The following is a 16039-nucleotide window of genomic DNA, read 5'->3' as shown; positions in this document are numbered from 1 at the left end:
TTGTTTGTGCACACAGGGACTATTTGTTTTATTTTTTTTCCCCTCAATCGCTGCCTGAACTGAACTTTAAAGGTAACTGCAGTTGGAATAAAAGGTGTTATGAATAAAAAGGCCATTATATATGCCTGCTTCTCTGTGTTTGTGCAGCCTTGTGCTTTCTTCAGGAATGACTTGTGGTTGGTTTATTTGCTCCTCATGCTGATTGTGGATGTCAGAGGATTATTACAGTCCCTCAAGACCGTACACCCCTGTCATCAGCTCACATCACTTTGGATGCCCATGCAAGATGCTGCATGCTGTCTGGCCTTGTTCATGAAGGGATATTGAAGGTATCAGTCCTCATCACTTTTTGGTGCTTCTTGCAGCTATAGGAGATATATATACCCCATAAGAGATGGGGCTGTGTGGTGTTTTTTCTGTTGCAGGTGTTCAGTGATATTCTGCAGAATTAGGAGCATTTGCCTACAGGTGAGCAAAAGGAGTGGGAAATCCAGTTCTTGTTCTTGCTTGGCACAGGTTTGCTTGATTGAGGGAATGAGCTGTAGGCTGAGATGGCTGGGGCTGTTCAGCCTGGAGAAGAGAAGGCTCTGAGGTGACCTGATAATAGCCTTTCAGTATGTAAAGGGGGAAAACGAGAAAGAAGGGGACAGACTTTAGCAGGGTTTGTGGTGATGGGACACGGGGAAATGGTTTCAGACTAAAAGAAGGGAGATGTAGGATGTAAGAAAAGAAGTCTTGTACAGGTAGGGTGGTGAGGCATTGAAACAGGTTGACCAGAGATGTGATGGAAGCCCTGTCCCTGCTGACATTCAAGACCAAGCTGGACCAGGCTATGAGCAACCTGATGGAGCTGTGTGAGTCTGTTTATTGCAGAGGAGATAAATCAGATGACCTTGAAAGATGCCCTTCCATCTCTTAAGGATTCTGTAGTTCTGTGAATGTGGAGAGCTAGCAGGATCACTTTTTTCCATTCAATGCCTTTTGGCAATAAAGGGTGAAACCAAGGATTGCTCCAAGCAGGTGAGATGAGAGACCTGTACCCCACTTCCCATGGGCAGTAGAGGACTTGCAACCCATATGCCTCCCTGTAGATGGAGATGGCACTTCTGTGGATAGCACTAATCCATCTGTGACCCACACCATTTAAGAGATACCAACACCTACTTGTGTTTTGGTCTCTGATCATTTGTTTGTATCATTTGTAAGCCTACTTTATGTATGCTCCAGCCCATGGAGAGGGCTCTCATATTGCTGTAGCACGAATTTCTGTCCTTTGAGCCGAAAACCTCTTCAGACAGTAGGGAAGGTTCCAAAACTCCTAAAAGAATTACACTGGCACAAAGCAAATTTGGTATTTCAATGGGAAATGTAACTGCAGGTTGCAGTTCACCTGCCTGCCCTTGCTCCTAGCAGCTGAACATGAGAACCGATCCAAGTCTTGATGTAAAAAAAGGCATCTGCTGCTGAAGCAGCAGGACCAGGGCACTGCAGAGGGAGCGCTGCTTCCCAGCTGCTGGGGGCTGCACCGACCTGCCAGCAGGTTCCACGTAACTGCTTTGGAGGAGACACAACAAGCTCCGAAGCCTTCAGCGCAGCTGAGCAGGGTGCAGCCTTCAGCCAGCAGCACCCACCTCCCAGAAGAGGGTGCTGTCAGGCAGAGAATGGCAAGCACCAGGAAGGTGTTGAGCTGCTGGAACTGCGGGGTTGTTGGTTAACTCTCGAGTGGCCATTGCTCTGCAGCCCTGCTCCTCCAGCACAGCACTGCTCTGGTGCTCTTTGCTAATGCGGTGGTTGAAAATGCTGCCTAGACCCAGGTATGGATGCGAGAAGAAAGCCTTAGGAATATGGTGTGTCAGGGTTTATTTTTAGGGGAGCACACAGTGGGGGTATGAGTGAAGTTGGCACCACTTCTATCCCCATCAGCTCACGGAGTGGAGGGGTTCTGCCTGATTAAAGGCAATGAATTTACAACACGGATTGCACGAGCCTCCTGGGCAGCCCCTGTGATCAGCAAAGTCTCAGGCATGAGATGTGCCCTAGTTTTTAGGCAGGAATTATGAAGGGGGATCGTAGAAGTGTCTGTTTTACTCTTCTAGGGATGGGACACTGGGGAGGGGAGTGCAGCCCACACCTTGCAAAAATCCCCATCCACCTCAAGCAAGCTGCAGAGGAAGGGTTCATCCTGACAGAGACAGATCCTACAGATGTACTTTGCCAATTCAGCTTAAACCTTTCTGATTCCTATCTTGGCTGTGACCTGTGGTTCACCTCCTGCACCAGATAGGCAGAGTTAAGTATTTATGAGTGGGCACTGCTGAATCTCAATCTAACTCCGCATGGCTCTGCTGCCCTCATTTCCATGTTCCTATCTGAGCCGATCAGGTAATGCTCTGCTTTCTGCTGTAATCTGCAGCTATCTCCCTTGCTAGGGGGTGGGAGAACACCGCTCATTCATTTCATGAAGCTGCAGGAGACAGAGCTCTGACAAAGCCAGCTGGTCCTCTTTAAGCTGTAATTTCATAGGATCACAGCATCATTACAGTTGGAAAAGACCTTTAAGATCCCCAAGTCCAACGCAGCCCACCCCTACCATGCCCACTGTGTCCCCAAGTGTCACATCTCCACATCCCTTGAACATGTCTGGGGACTGTGACCCCCCCACCTCAGTTGATGTACAGATGAGCAGGAGTCGCATCCCCCCTCTGCCATCTGGAGCCCCCCAGTAATTTTCCAAATCCCACAGCCCCATCTGTAAAAATACAGTGGTGAAAAGAAAAGCCCGCAATTGATTCTTCTGCCTCATGTGGGAAATCAGATATGAAATAATAAATATATATGATATCCTTCAGGCAAAATCCTGCTAGCCACTAATGCCTGCAGATTAATTGTACTAATCCAGCATGATCAAGGGGAGATGGTTGGCTACTTGGCACTATTTTGGTCTCTTGCTTATGAAATTCCATCTACTTGTTTGAAAGAAGTCTTTACATAACCGTAATCGCTCAGATAAGAAAAGGACTAAACTGTCCCAAAACATTTTATCTTCTGCACAGATGCCACCTATGAATTTTGACATGATTAAATAACATGGCAACATAATATTTTGTTCTGATTAACAAACGTCCTTCTGTAGGAGGGAAGGAGTGAGAGCGGACCAGGTTTAGAAGCAAAGAGAAACGGGGATTGATGGCAGCGATGGCTAAATGATCTGGCAGTTCAGTTACCATTTCATGGACAGAAACCTCAGTCTGTACTGAGGGACCAACTGTGGGATGAGGTTGTTGGTGCCCTGCTCCCAGGGGTACTCCTGCCCCAGGCTCCCACTTATTTGGTCATCCCATTGGGTTACTCTGTTCATCCCATTTGTCCAACCACTGGGCCATCCCATTGGGCTATCCCATTTCTTCATCCCATTTGGTCATTCCATTTGAATCGCCCCATTTGAGATGGAGTCAAACAGTGCTGAGCCATGGCTCTGTTTAACCCAGGTTTTTATTAGAAAAATAGGAGCAAATTGGCTGTAAATACAGAGGAAATACAGAAAAAAAAATATCAAAGGGAATGAGGTGACTAATAGCTGGAGGATCCTACATGGCAAAACTCTGCTGGTGTGTGGTTTTAAAAGGAAGGACAGGTATGAAAATGTAGTTATTTTGCTTTCTGAAAAGGAGCCTAGTGTAGAGCAGTAAATAACACTGGATCGTACATAATGTTTCTGTGAGTATCCACAACCACTCCTAGTTCTTTCACCTCCTACACAGTCAGCTTCTGCCTAGCAATACTTAAGAACAAAGTCTCATCCTAGAGTGGACATCTAAATAGTGCAGATAAATCCCTTTCTGTTTCTCTCCTTTGATTTTATTTACATAACCACCTGATTTACACAGCCTGGATCATCCATCTCAGGTGTGCTATAGACACCTGAATTCAGGGGATATACAGGCAGCCCCTGCAGAGCACCTGCAAGCACTGGGATAATAGATAACATAAATAGTTCAAAATAGATACAGCTCCTGTATGTTTTGTGGTCTTACTTGATACTGGGAACATCTGCAGGTGAGATTAAGAATTCATCTACACTCACAACAACCAGACCTGAATATTAGGTTGGACATTAGGAACAAGTTCTTCTCAGAAAGAGTAGTTGGGCATCAGCACAGGCTGCCCAGAGAGGTGCTGGGGTCCCCATCCCTGGAGGTGCTGTGGAGAACTGTGGAGATGTGGCACTGAGGGATGTGGGCATGGTGGGGTGGGTTGGGGTTGGACTGGGGGATCTTGGTGGTCTTTTCCAACCTTCATGATTCTATGAGCTCTCCTGGAGCCACAGCTCAACTGCTGTGTTCCAGTGCCACGGTCTGTTACTCAATGCTCATAAAGCCCCAGTTGGAAAAGCGGTCACCTCACCAGGGCAGTTCTGCCCTGGGATGTACATTGCCTCTTCCAGACCATCTCCATCTCCAATCTGTTGATATGCAATGGGATTATTAGCAAGACGTAATGTGAGTTAGAAAAAGGTCAATTCTTTCTTGCTGTTACTTCATTCTAGAAAGAAAATCCCTAAATAAGGGACACAACCAGGCTTTGGGGCTGAGCACAGCCACCACCTCCCTGCCTCATAGCTTGCAGAAATAGGGCAGAGCTGTGCAAAAACTTCTGAAGCAAGAACATCTTGCACAAAAACAAACCACCACCAACAACAAATGCAACAAAAGGAAAAACAAGCTTAAAAGGATACAAAGCTTTCAGGAAACAGCAGTCTCCCACTATGTCTGTTTTCCAGTGAATGATTTAATTCCTTGCCTTTCATGTACTAGTTTAGCATGCTATGATCATGGTCTGTTATCGGTCCTTGTATTTAGGGGTAATGAATTTACCGCCAGTGCAACAGAAATGCAAGATTAAAGGAGTTAAAATGTTGCAAGAAACCCTTCAAAATCAAACAGATCTACTAGGGAAGAGGAAAAAAAAATAAAAAATCACATACACACACACGAAAAAAGAACAAAATGAAAATGGTTCTTAATTCTGTGCAGCTATCCATTATGCTCATCCAACAACCATGTGGGTTCTGCAGGCAGCTGGCCCAATTTCTGCAAGGTAAGAGCACACAGAACCTTCTTTCAGCCTGTGCCATCGTAGCATCACAGCACTTTGCCACATTAATGGTAGGATGCTAAGTTGGTGGGCAGGACAGAGAGCCACAGGGGCTGTGCTGGGGATGGCGTGCAGGACACAAGCTGAATCCAGCAGCCAAAAGCATGAAGGAAAGGAGGAGTGGAGGGTGCTGCTCTCATCTACTTCGTGTTTCTGCAACAAGCTCTATAGTTGCTTCCAGGATGCAGAAGCAGCTGGGCACCGACTGATCACTGAGCAAACCCTTTCTTCTCCCACAAAACCACTCAGCAGCAAGTGGGCTGATCCCCCTCCCCATGCTTTGCTTAGCAAACAGACCAAAGAAAAGAGCTGCAAAGATGCCCAGTCCATGGCAGGGGTTGGGACTTGGTGGGCTTTAAGGTCCCTTCCAACCCAACCATTCTATCACTCTGTGATTTGCTGAGGAATTAAGCAGCAGAGTACTACTCCAGCTTCAGTTCTCTGTCCTCTGCCACACATGATGGAGGGGCCTCCATCTCCACACAATGAGTCCAAGAAAATTGTCTTCTTGATGTGCTGTAAGTCTTATTGCAAGCCCCCAGCTCCTGTAGAGATCATGCCAGTGGATTAGGCTATGGGCAGGACCAACAGTGATAATGGTGCAAAACTCACAGTAGGAGCTGTTTTCTGGGTCATACTGCAGGCCTTGGAGCTTTTGGAGGCTGCTGGATGTGCTCTAATTCAGGGTGATAGAAAACCTAAGCCATGTCTGCAAAACAGCTGGTGACATTCTTGGGCACCTGAGCACAACTTTCTCAACACTCATGTTTATACCTGAAACTCTTCACTCAAGCAGATCTGGGGCCATGGATGAATCACAGAACATAGAATGGCCAGGGTTGGAAGGAACCTCGAGGATCATGAAGCTCCAATCTCCCTGCCACAGACAGGGCTACCAACCTCCCCATTTAATACCAGACCAGGCTTTCCAGGGCTCCATTCAATCTGGCCTTGGACACCTCCAGGGAGAATGAAATTCAGCTGAGTGGATGCAAGTCAGGTTGGTGCCCTCAGGGCTGGAGAACTGCCCATGGCTTCTTTGAATTACACATCCAGATGTAGCGAGGTTGCTTTTTTTTTTTTTAATTATTGCTATTAAAATAATGGTACTGTAAAAAAGGAGTTCAACATGTGCTGATGGCTGCATGCTTTATGTTCTGTATGTTCTCTGCTGCTGAGTGTGTTCTTGTTGATGCCATTTGGGCAACAACAAAGCAAGGTCTCCTGACATCGTTATTCAGATGAGGTGATCCCACAGCTATTTCAAAGCATGAGGTAGGGAATCAGAAGAGGATGTGGGTGTGCATCTGATGTAGGTTGCTGGTGGGATTTTGCACGGATCCAAAGCTTTGCCTTGGTTTCCTCATACCTAAAATTGAGCTGAAATGCTGAACTTCGTTACTTCTAGCACTTACAGGGTGCCAAAGATGGAGAAAATAATTCTCCAGAGATGTTCTTTTGGAAGAAGTGCCATAGCTCATGGGTTCTATCAGCTGAACTATCATCTATCAGCTAAAGCATCATGTCATCCTCTTTGCCCTGGCCTCTGCTTCATAGCATTTGCACATTTTGTCAGTTTAAATGGTGATATACGTACATACATACATATATATATATATATATATATATATCTTTTGAAGGAGAGAGTGTTTTACTCCCTTTTTCTTTCCTGATAGCTACTGTAATTGCAACCAACCATGGCAATACAACAGGCTTGATCTTACACACTGCCTAGTCTTGCTGTTGCACTCTTAGGAACATGCATGTTGTTATGTCCATCAGAAGCACTTTTCCCCATATTCATCCATCTTTTTTAATTCAAGTACTTAGGTGTATAATCAATGGATATCAAGATGTTACAATCACAAAATAAACAAGAGAGTTAGGCGAAGTGGACTATCATAACAAAAGAGAATAAATGGAAGGCTTACCCTTATGCTGAGCTCACCACAAAGCACCAGAAGAGGCAATCTCCAGAAGAGATCCTTCCCCACTGGCAGTCAGCTCTTAAATAGCTCTAGGAGGGGTGCAGCCAGGCTCCACCCCTTCCAGCAGCACAGGTGAATTGCCTTCAGCTCTGCTCCTCTGGCTGACTCATGGCTCGCCTCAGGTGATCCATCAGAGGTTCAGGCCGTGACTCAGCAGCTCCCATTAGGAAATCTCAGGATCCCTTTATTTAAGGCAGACATGGATGAGTACGTGGCTTCAGATGGGTGCTGGCTATGGGCAGTTCAGTTTGATAACATGGCCCCATATGGCAGTACCTGGCTGCACCACTCTGCACCTGGATGGGATGAGAGGTGGCCAAGCTGCTGATGGGATGTAAATGTTATAGAATCACAGAATCATTAAGGTTGGAAAAGACCACTAAGGTCATATAGTCCAACCATCAACCTGTCACCACTGTGCCCACTGACCATGTCCTCACGGAGCCTGTTTGCTCTGTGAACAGAGAAGGGATTTGTGGAAATGTGTGATGCTGAATGTCCTGTTGCTCACCTCGTTTTCACTCTGGTCCTTTTCCTCTCCTCAATCCCTGTTAGTGGGGACACCAGGCTCCCTACAGCCTGAGATTCTTGAGGAAGTTCTCACGGGAACCGTCACATCCTCAAAAGACAAGTAAACATCCCAGGATACTTATATCCAAGCAGATGTTTGCTCTGGTGCCAAAGACCCTCTCATTCCCACCACATCACAACATGCTGAGCACCAATAGGCTCTATGCATCCCATCAAAGCACGAAATACACACTCTCATGGAAGTGCTCTACATCTCAGTCAGTCTCCATCTCTCTTCCAGGCAGGCTGGAGTCAAGGAGATACTGAGATGATACACACAGATAGTCAGTGAGTCACTGTAAAGTTCAAAAAGTTCTTAAATTGCTCCTAAAAACCACATTAGAAATGTACACGGATACAAAAATTGTAGCAAGTGTCTCAAGACAAGATTTCCTGTCACACTGTGCAACACCAGAATAGTTCTTTTTATCAGAGCTTGGATCTCTCTCCATTAACACAACTGTGATCTCATTCTTCCAGCTTCAGCCTGGCCATGATGGCAAAATCAGAGCTTGTGAGGATCCTGTTCACATGGTGACTGAGACTGCTCAGTGGACAAGCACTCGCATGTGTGGCTTTCTGCATAAAATCTGTGCAGTGGAGAATGAGGCAATGATTTCAAGCAGTTTAGTATCATGATCTCTTTTAATGAGTTCAAGGAGAAAAGGATGAAGGTTATTTTGCTACCTAGATGGGAAAGGATTTGGCATTGTCCAATCCGCAGATAAATCCATTCTCCCTCAAAGAGCTTTAATTATTCCATGGTCCTGACCCAAGCACCTAACATGACAATTAGCAGCAGACAGTAGACCTGGCAATCCAAACTGCCTGTGAGCCATCTCTTTGAAAGGGTCCTCTGGGGAATCTATCATGTCATGTCCCTACGATGGGCAGATCCTGGTGGCACCCAAGGAAGTCTTTGCTTCCAGCACTGTGCATCCATAAGTGGGACACTAAGGATGGAGTTTGGATCACGATGAAAATAACCATATTTAAGGCATAAAATGTGCAGATAACTTAGAGCACTTCACACAGTTCCACACCTACGTCTGGATCGCTGGCTGGAGCCCCAGATCTCCACATGGGGATCTGAGCTCCCAGCTGGTTGGTGGAAGGATGGTCAGTATGGTCAGCATATTCATCTTCATCAACCATTTCCATCTGGTTTTCCATCTCTTGCCCTGGCAGTTTTGCCTGTTGCATTGTGGATAGTGGTTCTCTCGATGATAGCTGATGAAATGAAAACCACAAACAGAAAACAGGTTCACTTTGTTTGCCTTTGTTCTTTACTTACTTACTTTATTGAGAAGATAATACAAACTATCAGCCCTGATTTTCCCCAGAAGTTGGAACACTGGCTATGGTGAATGGTGCAAGATCCAGGGATGTCCAGGAAGGCTACTGACATTGACTCACTTCTTTCTGTATGTCAAACAACTGGCAAACCTCCCACACCACTTCTTCTTGCTGGCAAAATCTTTACAGCATCATGCTAGACTAATAGAAAGGAAATAAATTAATTCATCTGGTGATTACTCACTGAAGAGCTCTGCTTTACCTCTGCCCCTCAGCAGGCCCAATAGAAGCAGATTTGCTTTTCTAGATGGCTTAGCCACATTCTTCCTGAGGAGCATAGTTTCCCAGCCCTGCACTGGAGGGTGCATCTACCCACCATAAGGCCCAGAACCATTGCCATAACAAGGGTGACCTCAGATACCCCTAAAAAACCCCAAAATCATTTTCTCTGGTATATCTGCCTTTTCTGCCCAGAAATAAACCTTCACCAGGCCAGAAGTAATTGAGGGAAAACTTGTCTACAGTTGATGATGACGTGAAAGTTACTCTGTGCTTTTGGAATTTGGCAGCTGTACTCAGTGTTGGCCTTGAGTCACCACAGCATAGTGATGTCCAAGCAGTTGGGGAAGGCAAAGCTCAAACATTATTTGTCCTGTTCACTTTGCAACATCTGTGCCTCCATTTCCCTGCCTGGAGGCAGTTGCTCCAGAATAGTCAGTGCAGACAAAGAACAGTTTGGGTCTGAAGTGTCACAGCAAGTAGTTTCCCAAAGCTATGCTGATGGCTTTCAGTGCCTTCAAGAGGATGCCATGTGCAATACACCCTGGGAGAAGGAGGAAGTCTGTACTTTAGGAATGGGTAATGGACTTCTCTACCTGCACAAAACCGGATGCAGAGATACTGCCTCACCATGGAACATTTTTCTATTCCCTTGGACTCTACATATTACAGCAAACAACAAACCCTAACAAGTGTTTTCAATCTGCCAGCACTCATGTGGCCAGGTACCAGGGCTGCAAAGATATCTTGGGGAGCGGCTCATGGGACTGTGGGCTCACTCTGCTTTTCCACTTCATCAAGGACTTTCCAGACACCAAGAACACTCTGGTGAGGGAATCATAGAATTATCTGAATTGGAAGGGATCTTTAAAGGTCATCTAGTCCAACTCCCCTGCAATGAACAGGGACAACTACAGCTAGGTCAGGGTGCCCAAACCTCCAACAAAAATCATTGGCAGTGAGCAATAAAACCTCTTGAACTGTCCACACTTTTGAGTAGCTGCACAGTTCCCATTATATGAGGGAAAGGTAGGGAAAGCATCCCAACAGGAAAATATTTTCCAGTTTTCTAGCCCATAAAGTCTGAAGATCTGTTCAACTATTCCTGCTACTTGGTTTGAACTCCCCAAACACTGCCCTGAAAAGTCAACATCCTACCATAAGCTTTACAGTGACAGTCAGGGAAGCAGGCAGATGAGAAGCAGCTTTCTCTCAGAAGCACTGTGATATAACAGAAATAAATCCCTCCCAGCAATTCTGGCCACACATTGCCCACACAAAACATTGCTGACCTCAGAGGTACAAGCATCCCATTACCAAGGATGCCAGGGGCTCATCCCTTCACCTCTGAGTGCTCTGAAGAGTTGTGTTCTCCAGCCCCATCCCATAGCTGTAAGCACAGATGTAAGCTGAAGGTTGACTCAGAAAGCAGCAGGATGGGACCAGTTTCTACCCGTGCTTTGCCCCCTCCAACCTCACCCACCCCACAAACATCAGTTTGCTTCCATCCCCGTTTTCTCAAAGATTTTTCCTTCAGGAATGGGAACCAGATCCTCTCAGCTCTCCTCTTCACTCATCACAGGGTCATCTGCTCAGTGGGGTGAGACCCACCACCAGGCCTTGTGTCCTCCCCACATTTCACGTTGGAGCCAGCTCCTTCCCGCGCATGGATTTTCTGGTGCCTCCTCAGATACTTCTTCAGCCGGTAGCGCTTCCCACAGACCCCACACTTGTAGGCCCCACCTCGGGAGTGGAGCAGCTGATGTTTAATGAGGTGACGCTTCTGGGGGAAGCATTTCCCACACTTGGTGCATTTGCAAGGCCCCATGCGGACGTGGATCGTTTGATGCCGGAAGAGATTGGCCTTCTGGTTGAAGGTCTTCTCGCACTCAGGGCATTGGTAGGGCTCCTCCTTGGTGTGAATCCTCTGATGTCGAACCAGGTTGGAGCGCTGGGTGAAGCTCTTCCCACACTCGGTGCATTTGACAGGCTCGCTCATGTGGGCTCGCTGGTGCCGGACCAGTTTGCGGCTCATGCGGAAGCTCTCCCCGCACTCGCTGCACTTGTATGGCCCCTCGCTCGTGTGGATCTTCTGGTGTCTGGTCAGGTTTGATTTCTGATTGAAACTCTTGCCACACTCAGGACAGGAGAATATCCGTTCACCTTTGGAAGCTTGTTTTGTTGAGGGTTCTTTCTTGGATGTGGATTTCTCTGGCGTCCCCTCTTTGGTGGGCTGACTGCATTTCTTCTGCTTCCTCCGTGGGCTCTGTCTCTCCTGGTGGTCATCCTCCACACCAGTTCGCTCTTCAATCTGGATCCTTTGGGTGGCACTCGGGTTTGGCTTCTGACCACAGTGGATCTCACTGTCAGTGCTTTTCTGTGGTTCTTCCTTCACGTGGAGCACCCTGTTACCAGCTACGGGACCTTTTTGGTCATGGTGCCCATCAGAATCCCTTTCCTTTTTAACCTGTCTTCCCTGTAAAACCATCAATGAGAGATCGAAGAGCTTTCCACAGTCCAGGTTTTCTTGTGGTTCTTCCTTGATGTGAAGTTTCTGGCAGGCTATTGCAGTGATGTTTTCTGCGTCGCAGGCGGGTGGTCCTGGTTCCTCTTTCGTTTGGATTTTCCCATGAGGGCTTTTTGGATCACATGGGATTTTAGGTCCTTCATTAAACACACACTCCAACACATTCTCTTCTGACTTAAAGGCAGTTTCCTCTTTAATCTGTATGACCTGGAGAGGCGCATCTTCAATGTGTCCCTTGAGTGGCTTTTCCTTAGCATGGTTCCTCTGGTGGACGTTGAAATACCGCTTGGTGCTCAAGCTCTTCCCACACTCGGTGCAAATAAAAGGCCCTCCACGAAGGTGGATCTTCTGGTGGGCCAACAGCGTGGCACTCTGTCCAAAGCATCTGCTGCACTCGGGGCACTGGAAGGGCTTCTCCCTCTTATGGGTCTCCTTGTGGGCTGTGAGCGTTCCCTTCTTCACAAAGCTCTTCCCGCACTCGCTGCAGGCGAACGGCCTCTTCTCCGTGTGCGTCCGCATGTGGATGTTGAAGTAGATCTTTGTGCTCAGCCTCTTGCCACAGTGGGCACAGAGGTAGGGCCCACCCTTGGTGTGTGTCTTCCTGTGGGCCGCCAGGCATATCTCCAGGCGGAAGGAACGCCCGCACTCCCCGCAGCAGAAGGACCGCTCCCCGGTGTGGATGCTCTGGTGGGTCCTCAGGTGGCCCCTGGTGGTGAAATGCCGGCCACACTCCCCGCAAGCGAAGAGCTCCTCCGCCGTGTGGACGCGCTGGTGTCTCTTCAGGTTGCCCTTCTTGCTGAAGGACTTGCCGCACTCCTGGCACAGGTGTGCCTTCACCACGTGCTTCACCACGGCCTTCATGGCAACGGTGCTCCGAGTGATGGGGCTGCCAAAAGGCCACGATGTTACGGGGATGGACTGCCAGGGAGGATACAAAAGCCATCAGGACGTACACACTGAGGTGTACTTTGATGGACATGCTTTGTTCCCCGTAAGGAAAAGGCTGACGAGGTGTGTGTGGTCTTCCTCATTTCTCAGCCTCCTTTGGCTCAGCTGCAGAAGCAATGTTTGTAACTTCATCTCCTGTCCTCTCTGATCTCTTGCGGGAGCTTCTTCGCATTCCCGGAGATTGCCAGACTGAAAAAATAAAGGGAAAATTAAGGCATTATTTCTTCTCCACCAGCTTTGTTCAGTACATAAACACAACGGGTCACACCTCAGCTGCTCCATGGGAGACAGAACTCAGGACATTTGAAGCCACAAGATTCCAACAAAGAGATCAGGAACAAGCTGATTTCCCCTGGCAATGCAAGGATTTATGCACTCATTGCTAGAATGATGCTGAGATTTCAGCTCTGTTGCTGCACCAGTGTCTTACTTTCAGAATAGTTCTCCATTATTTTACCAAGATTTAGAAGTAAATGCATTAATAATGTAATGCAATTTGCATTATTGCAATGCAATTGTTTCAATTTCTCCCCCAAGCCCCTAAGAAAACAAAACTTGGCACTGCTTGCAGAACAAACTTTGCTGTTTTGTGCTGGCAGACCTCCATGCACAGGGGAAATGGGGTCAGTGTACATCTGGAGAAGTGGGATGCAGAAAGCTGAAGTGACTTCGTCCCCTTCAGAGAAGGGTCAGTATGCTGCAGGATCTGGATCCTGTGTGTTGCCATTAGACAAAAGGAAGGGCCAACAGATGTGAGCAGCATCTCCTCTCAAGACTGTGAATTCCAACTGGGAAAAGATCAAGAAACACGGAGGGGAGGAACATTATTGCTGGAGGTGACTGCCAACAAAGCCATATGGCTGGCCAAGCTTATATTGGAGGTGCTGCTGCCAAACCTATCAGTTATGGGGTGGCTGCCAACATGGACATGGGTTGCCAGTGGGACCTCTCCTGGAGCTCTGGGAGGCTGTGACTGGGAAGATGAGTCCCTGGGGAGATGGCCACCAAGGCACAAGGGATGCAGGCATGTGCCATGGATCAGGAGATTCAATGGGAGATTGGGTGCATGGACATCCCAACACAATGGTGGTGAGGAGATTGTAACTGTATGCACCTCAAAGGAAAGGCTCAGAGCGGTAAATGAAGAGGGACAGCTATTTCAGAGGGCAGTTATAATGAGAAAAGTTATTTCAAATGTAGTCCCCTTCAGCAAACCCAGGATCCCCGCTGATGTCTGGAGATCCACCTCTGAAGCACAATGATGCTCCTGTCCAGGCAGAACTAGACAGACTGGGACAGAAGAACTGGTGGAAAAAGTAAAATACATGTAAAAAAGCAACAACCTACAAGCTTTTCTAGGGTGAGAAGAGACAAAACATGCAGACTTGGAGCAGGACACAGGTAGAGATTGCCAGTGGGGGGTGGAAGCTCCCAAGGAACCAGAACCCTCCTGGGTGGGGAGCTGATATCTGACCCTACAACAGATTTTAATCCAGCAGACAAAGCCTCAGCATTGGCCAGGCTGCTAAGAGGGCTCAGAAAAGTTCCAAAGCACGCTGTTACCCAGAAAGGCCATCCACCCCCTGGGCAGGCAGCAGAGTCAGCCCCTGACCACCAATAGTTAGGAAATCTGCAGCAGCACTTCGCTGGGTTTTGTTACCCCTGGATTTTGGCAAAAATCAACACATCCCGATTGGTGTTAAAGTAAAAATCCCTGCCTGCTTTCTTTCTTTCTCTTTATTTCCAAGCATCCAGATCCTACGAATCCAAAGCCCGCCTTTCCTTCCAGCTCAGCAACCAAGCGAGAGCATCCCAGCGAGAGGCAATTTGCCTTTTCCTCAGCCTACCCGGACATATGGAGATGGGGCTGTCAGAAAAGCACCTTACCTGGATGAGCTGTCAGTCTGGGGCTGGCATCATCCCTCTGCCTGGGGGCAACCAAGGCACAGCGTACTGCTGCCTCCCTGCATCCGCAGCCCGAACGACCGAAAGGAAGTCTGCAGGCAGCACAGCGAGAGCTGCCGGAGGAAGGGTGAACTGAACAAAGGCAGAGAGCAAAGGGCCGAGGGGATGGGGTGCCAACGGGTGGGATTCCCAAGCGTGAGTCTCACTGCTGGCTGCAGCACTGGGGGGGAAGGAGGAAAGCTGAGGGTTGGAGCTCCGCACTGCCTGCTGGGGATTGTAGTTCTTGGGGATTGTAGTTCTTGCCCTTTTGCGGTCAGGATGCGGCTGCTTTGGAATGAAAGCATTTGCTTTGTATGAGGGAGGATGTATTTATCCAGTGGTTCTCTGTCCGCAGCAGCTGGCAGCCCCCAGAATGGAAGCAGAAAGGCTCGTGCCTTGCAAGCAGCACAGCAGCCCTTGTGTTGCTCAATGAAGGCACAAAGATTGTGCAGGTGGTGCAAGGTGAACGCTGAGGCAGTGCAATCACTGCAGTGTCACCAGACAGGCTCCTGTGAGCAATATATTCTTAACTTCTAGATATAAGTTTGCAATAATGGTGGTGGTGGGTCGACAGTTGGAATAGATGATCTTAAAGGTGTTTTCCAACCTTGACGATTCTATGATTCTATGATTCTATAATACTTAACGTGACAACAAATCAATATTTTGGTGGGTTGTTTGGAATCTCCCTGGGAATTAGCAATTGCTTCTCCTGCCCTGACATTTGGACTAGGACCTAAATGATTCTATGATTTAGCAGAGTGATGAGCACCACTTGGGTGAGGCTGAGGCTCAGCAAGACCTCAGAGAAATCACTCAGACCCTCCTGGATCTCGTGGTAGAGAGGTTTCAAGACTCAGCAGGAAGCTCTGTCTTAAGGGTGGCACAAGGCTGCAAACATCCTATTCTCCTGCTCTTTGATTTAGGGAAACTGAGGCAGGGGAGCGTGAGATGCCTGCTCAGCTCACACACTTTTGTGTTGCAAGGCCCCTGGAGTTCAGAAGCTGTCTATAGCTCATATGCGTCTTGGTTAAAGCCTGCTCATGTGTTTTCTACCCCACCACAAACCACGAACATCAAGCTTGCCTTACTCAAGTCTTCTGTTTTGATGCATGAGGTTGTACCACAGAAGGTCCTAAGCAGGACAGACCATGATGGAAAGCCACAGGTGTGTTGCAGCAAGATCCCTCATGTGCAGGACTGCTTTGGCAACATTCCCCTTTTCCCATCCTTCCCATTATCACAATACATTCACCCTAACCTCACCTTGCACTCTTTGGATGGTGCTAATCATCAGTTCCACCAACAACCGCACCCTGGCGTGCCCTAGCTT

General features: G+C 47.8%; 1 protein-coding gene across 2 annotated transcripts; it reads right to left on the bottom strand.

The window, feature by feature from the left end:
* Window positions 1-7342: 7342 nt before the first annotated feature.
* On the bottom strand, window positions 7343-14897 carry LOC125696263 (zinc finger protein 665-like). 2 transcript variants are annotated; one of them, XR_007378253.1, is made up of 3 exons: window positions 14650-14897; window positions 10771-12951; window positions 7343-8942 (listed from the first exon to the last, which is right to left on the bottom strand). XR_007378253.1 is itself a non-coding variant. In XM_048951715.1 (2 exons), the coding sequence occupies exon 2, from the start codon at window positions 12673-12675 to the stop codon at window positions 10864-10866; it is 1812 nt and encodes a 603-aa protein (XP_048807672.1). In that variant the 5' UTR covers window positions 12676-12951; window positions 14650-14897; the 3' UTR covers window positions 7343-10863. The 2 variants fall into 2 exon arrangements, 1 of the variants encoding a protein (XP_048807672.1); XM_048951715.1 differs by having other exon boundaries at window positions 7343-12951.
* Between the last annotated feature and the right edge of the window lie 1142 nt (window positions 14898-16039).

The sequence above is a fragment of the Lagopus muta genome, chromosome 7, assembly GCF_023343835.1.
Source record: "Lagopus muta isolate bLagMut1 chromosome 7, bLagMut1 primary, whole genome shotgun sequence".
NCBI classification, from domain to species: Eukaryota; Metazoa; Chordata; class Aves; order Galliformes; family Phasianidae; genus Lagopus; species Lagopus muta.
Note: the sequence above shows the minus strand (reverse complement) of the source record. Positions and strands in the feature narration are given on the sequence as shown.

Coding starts and splice junctions, on each gene's coding strand:
- LOC125696263 (XM_048951715.1), bottom strand. CDS start 12,675: ATGAAGGCCGTGGTGAAGCACGTGGTGAAGGCACACCTGTGCCAGGAG.